Here is a 5,517-nt window from a genome sequence, read left to right on the forward strand (position 1 = left end):
CGCGATCGAGGCGACGCGCGGGCGAACGCGGGGCGTCGCGCGGGCGATCGCGCGCGCGACGGGAGGTCGGTGGCGTCACGCGCGCGCGAGTGCGGTGTGCATGGGGTTTTCATGGTGTTGGAAATCCTACTGTATGGAACTCACACGTTGGTGCTGGAGACGTAGGCGACGAAGTCCTCCGACGCGGCGACGTCGAGGGATTCACCGGCGTCGATGAAGAGGGCGGCGCCCGGGGTGAGGGCGAGGGTGCGCCCATCCGCGCTGGACGTCGCGCGACACGCGCCTCGGTGGACGATCCACACGGAGGGACCGTCTCGCGCGGCGGCGACGTGCGTCGAGCCCGAGGCGCACGCGACGACGTCCAGGACGAATTCCTCGAACGGTGGAACGTATCTGCGCGTGCACGCGTCGATGACGTCGCCGGTTAAGATTTCCGGGGGGCCCAATGTGTACGTCAGCATGTCGCACAGGACGCGCACGTCGCGAAACTTGGGCGTGAGTCCGGCGCGGACGACGTTGTCGCTCGTCGCCATGACCTCGACGCAGTCGCCCGAGAGGTAGGCGTGCGGCTCGTTCGCCGCCATGACGATCGCCTGACCGGGAGTGATCGTGACGTAATTCAACACGAACGCGCAGAACGCGCCGACGTCGCCCGGATACTGCGCACACAGCCGCAGGAAGAGGGACTCCTTGGCGTCTCTCGATTCCTTCGCCGCGACGCGCGTCCGCATCAAAGCCAATTCGCGCTCCACCGTCGCTTTCTCCGCCGTCATGAGCGCCGTGAACACTCGTTTAAACGCACCCTTCACCTCATCATCGTCGTCTCCCTTACCCGCCGCGAGCGCGCGCTCGAGATCGCTCCACGCCTCCTCGTCGCTCGCCGCCCGTCTCAACTCTTCGTGCGCCCGCGCGTTTTCCCAAACCTCCCTCGCCGACGCGAATCCACTCATGGCTTCGAATCGTTCGCTCACGCACAGCGCCATCTCCGGTTTATGATTATCGTCCCTGTAGTTCTTCGGATCTCTCGCGTGTAACTCCTTCGCTAATTTTTTATCCGGGTGCGCCTGGACGCTCAGCGCCTTTGCGACGCTCAGAATCTTCATCAAAAACGGCACGTCACACCTCCCACCGTCCCCGAACCGATCGATCACGCGCGCGCCGAGGCACTGGACTTGATTCTCCGCCACGTGCGCGCGCAGATCGACGCCGGTGTCGCTCAACACGGACATACCGTTCGGATGTGTGCCGATCCAGAGCTCGGCGTGCGGTCCATCCATGAACGCGTCGTCGACGTTCGCACCGTTCCGCGCGGCGTTCGCGGCGCCGAGGGCGCGACAGAGCCCCGAACCGACGACGCCCCAGTCGTAGCGCTGCGTCGCGCATCGGAGCTCGCGCATCGGGCGCGACGGCGCGATGTGCGGATGGGCGACGACGCGACGGATGCGGGACGAGCGGCGACGACGACGCGACGCGCGGGCGACGTGACGTGTCTGGTGCGATGATATCGGTACGTGTACACGTGTATACATGCGCGTCGAAAGTCATCGCGCGCGCTCGAGGGCGGTGATATCGTCGCACCCGGCGAGCGCGCGCAAGGTGGCGGCGGCGCCCTCGACTCGAGCGGCGGCGATGAGCTCGGGGTCGACGCACAGCGGAGACATCGCTCGCGACGCGGGACCGTCGGGAGCGATGGTGGCGATCTTGATGGGGTGGAACGCATTCTTGGCCGTGGACGGCACGAAGACGTCTCGCGCGCGCCAACCGTGACGGGTCTGAAGCTCGTTCGCGAAGGCGTCGTGGAGACGCCAAATCGGACCCATGTACGACGGGGCGAAGAGGAGGTTTCGTATGGCCCTATACAGCGCCGATTGCGCCGGTTTCGGCTTCATCACCGGGTCATCGATCGATTTGTTCAACGCGCTCACGCTCTCCTCAGAGGCGGCCGCGGTGGCGACTTGGCGCGCCTTGGGGCGACGCGCGATGCGTCTCAACCTGTCGCGAATCCTCCCGAGGAAGCGCCTGTTGTCGCGCGTCTCGACGTTCCTGGCGTCCGCCTCAGTGTCCGTCTTGTGCGCCGCGGTGAGTAAAACGAGCACGTGCGTGCAATCGTCGTGCACCGCCGCGTGTACGGGAACCGGTTCGAGCACGGCGGCGTCCACGAGACGATGCCCTCGGTGCACCACGGGCGAAGCGCCGGCGAGCGCCGGTACGCGCGCGCTCGCCAACAGACACTTCTTCAGATCTTGCTCATCCTTGAAATCTTCCAGAATCACCGTCGTCATCGTATCCAATGACGTGGCGACAACTTTAAGCGGCACGGGGGCGTTGATGACGTTGTCCCAATTGAGCGGCTTTCCCGTCTCTCCGCCCATGACGCGATCGAGCAAGAAGTGCACGTTCATCGCCGGATCCACCGAATACTTGGCATCCGCCGCCGCTTCCTCGCTCGCGACGACTAAATTTTCTGCTAGCGTGGCGACGTCCGCCATCGTCGCCTCCTCTATCGTGTTCGCCCCGTTTCTCGCCGCGATGGAGTTCTGAGACCGTCGACCGAAGCGCACGATTGGTCGCACCAGGTCCACGTGCGCCTCCTTGATCACCGTCAATCGCCGCGCCAGGTGACGCTTGAGATCTAAAAACGTGCCGTCGCAGAGATCTTGCTCGTACGCCCGCACACCCTCCGGCTGTTTCGCGAGGTAATACGTCAAATTCATCGCCCCCGCGCTCGACCCGTACGCCGCGTCGAAGCAGTCGTAATATCCCTCATCCAGAAGCGCGCCCACGGCGCCGGCGCTGATGCATCCGCGCATCCCCCCGCCCTCGACCACGAGTCCAATCTTCAATCCATCCCCTCTCGATCCCGGCTTCGATCCCTCCGCGCGTCGTCGCTTCAACGCCTCGAGCACGTCCTCCGTCCCGTTCGCCGTCGCTCCGAGCGCCGACAACCGCCTCTCGAACGCCTCATCGTGCGCGATCGACAGCGGCACCGGGAACACATTCCGCACCCCGTTCCCTAACGCCGGTTTCCCCGCCGAGACGTCGCACACCAGTCCCTCCGACGCGCTTCCGTCCCGCCGCGTCGCGTCTCGCAGCGCGTCCAGCGCCCCGCGCGCGCATCCATCCCTCTCCCGTCCTCTCGCCGTCGCGCGCGCGCGCGTCGATCGCCCTCGCGCGCGGTGACGTTTCCACCCGACGCGCGCGGTCGACGCACACGCGCGCACGCCTCTCGTGTTCGTCGCATCGATCGCATTCATGACCACGCGCGTCGTCGCGCGCGATGGATGATTCGATCGCGCGCGACGACGCCGCACCGACGACGCGAGCGAAGGAACGGGACGACGACGCGCGCGATCGATTCGATGTATTTTCCCGCACGTGTCCGCCCCGTCGCACCGCGCGCGCGTCGTCGTGGACGCGTCGACGCGCGCGAGACGACGCAACGGTCGATGACGTGTCAGGCTTGGCACGACCGATGGGTGGACCGACCGGGACCGACGGTGGGGCGCCGTGCGTCGATGGACGCGCGCCGCGGCGACGCGGTCGAGGGCGTGGTGATCTGTCGCTGTCGCAAATGGATTAAATCGAGCTAATGATGGTACGCGGAACGATGTCTAGCGGAGTTCCCCGAGGATGACGTCGCCTAGGCGAAGCGCGGTTCCCACTTGGCGTCGCCGACCTTCTTGTTGGGCGTCACCTTGCAAAGCGCGCCAGACTTGCCCGGAACGTTCCCTTTGACGATGATGCAGTCGTCCTCGACGGACATGACCGTCAAACCCTTGATGGTCACCATTTCGTCGCCCATGTGACCGTGCATGCGCTTCCCCGGGTAAATGCGACCCGGGTTGGTACCGGAGCCGATGGAACCGTGTTGGCGGTGCGACTTCGAACCGTGCGTCATCAAACCGCGGGAGAACCCATATCGTTTCACCGCGCCTTGGAAGCCCTTACCGATCGATCGACCGCGGACGTCAACCTTATCACCCTCCTTGAACAATTCGGACACGTTAATCTTGGCGCCGACTTCGTATTCGGGGGCGTCGCGAAGGCGGAATTCCTCCAAGTGCCTGAGCGCGGGCGCGCCCGCCTTTTTGCAGTGGCCAGCCTCCGGCTTGGTGAGTTGGCGTTCCTTCACGGCGTCGTAGCCGACTTGCACGGCGTTGTATCCGTCCGTCGCCTCCGTCTTCACCTACGTCGCGCGCGAGCCGAGTTTCCCGTCAGTCATCCGAGTCATCACTCACTCGATCGATCGCATCGACGCGTGACCCGCGAGCGCGCTCGCCCCACGCATCGATCGATCGCATCCATCGACCGCATCCATCGACGCGTCCTCGACGCCCCCTCGACGCGCGTCCGTGACCCGTCGCGCCGCGTCGCGACGCCCGCCCTAGGGCTTGTTCCGCCCCGCGCCCGCGTCGCGCGCCACCGACGACGTCCTCGTCGCCACCACCGACGACCTCTCGACGACACCGCGCGCGTCGCACGACACCACCCCCGACGCCGCGGTCACGCCTTCGCTCACACACGCCGCGTCGCGTCCACCGACGGACACGCCCTTCGGCGCGACGCGCGAGACCCTCGTTCGCGATTCGCCATCCCCCCCTTCGCCTCGCCCCCCCGACGCGCGTCCGACCCCATCACCGCGCGCGATCGATCACTCGTATTTTCTCCGTCTCGTACCTGCGTCACGACGTTCCCTTCGCGCACCGCGATCACGGTCACCGGGACGCACAAGCCCTCGGGGGTGAACACGTGCGTCATCCCAGCCTTGCTCCCGAACGCGCCGACGCCCGCGTCCAAGCGCGCGCGCGTCACGGGCGCCCGTCGCCCGCGCGTGAGTTTCACCGCGATCGCGGCGCGCGAGGGCGCGAACGCGCGGTCGGGGGCGGCGAACATGCCGGGCGCGATGTGGGCGCCGCCGCGACACGTCACCGCGAGCGCGACGACGGGCGCCGGCTCGAGGGTTTAAACCCTAGAGTCGTGACGTCGTGACTCAAGGCTTTGAGGGGGTAAAACGAGGGGGGGGCGCTCGCGTCCTCGACGTGGTCCGTCGATCGGGGAAAACACGACCACTCTATGGGTGGTGCTCGTGATGTGAAATCACGACGTCGTGATGGAGATCGTGATTGAGATCGTGATTTCACATGAAGGGGACGTAAAGCGTATTCGTTTTATTATATTAACAGTGATGGGTACGACGTGACCGTCACTACGCGACATGTCGTCACCGGCGTCGAGGACGTACGGCGACGAGACGTCCATCGCGTCACCGGTCGAACCCTGTAGCGCGACGCGGTTCGCGCGCGCTCGAACGGTGAAATCACGATCTATGAGTCGTGCTCGTGATTCGACGCACGAAGTTTCGGGGCGTGATTTCGATCGTGATTTGAATTGTACCCAACCGAGGGGGCTGGCTCGATCTCACGGTGAAGTAAATACTGACCTTTGTGGCGCTCACGTACGTCGTACTTACATTGACGAGTCGTGACTCATCCGTGACCCCCCATGGCGACGTCACGC

General features: G+C 65.4%; 3 protein-coding genes across 3 annotated transcripts; all 3 read right to left on the reverse strand.

Moving 5' to 3' along the window:
• Positions 1–140: 140 nt before the first annotated feature.
• On the reverse strand, positions 141–1,397 carry OT_ostta02g04540 (Phosphomannose isomerase, type I, conserved site; the record flags this gene model as incomplete). The annotated part of the gene is made up of 1 exon (XM_022985167.1): positions 141–1,397. One exon carries the CDS (start codon positions 1,395–1,397, stop codon positions 141–143), a length of 1,257 nt encoding a protein of 418 aa, XP_022840848.1.
• Positions 1,398–1,541: 144 nt separating this feature from the next.
• On the reverse strand, positions 1,542–3,254 carry OT_ostta02g04550 (Patatin/Phospholipase A2-related; the record flags this gene model as incomplete). The annotated part of the gene is made up of 1 exon (XM_003075251.2): positions 1,542–3,254. The coding sequence occupies one exon, from the start codon at positions 3,252–3,254 to the stop codon at positions 1,542–1,544; it is 1,713 nt and encodes a 570-aa protein (XP_003075299.2).
• A 386-nt stretch (positions 3,255–3,640) lies between these two features.
• On the reverse strand, positions 3,641–4,893 carry OT_ostta02g04560 (Translation elongation/initiation factor/Ribosomal, beta-barrel; the record flags this gene model as incomplete). The annotated part of the gene is made up of 2 exons (XM_022985168.1): positions 3,641–4,186; positions 4,678–4,893. The coding sequence occupies 2 exons, from the start codon at positions 4,891–4,893 to the stop codon at positions 3,641–3,643; spliced, it is 762 nt and encodes a 253-aa protein (XP_022840849.1).
• Between the last annotated feature and the right edge of the window lie 624 nt (positions 4,894–5,517).

Source organism: Ostreococcus tauri (assembly GCF_000214015.3).
Source record: "Ostreococcus tauri WGS project CAID00000000 data, contig chromosome 02, whole genome shotgun sequence".
Lineage (NCBI taxonomy): Eukaryota > Viridiplantae > Chlorophyta > Mamiellophyceae > Mamiellales > Bathycoccaceae > Ostreococcus > Ostreococcus tauri.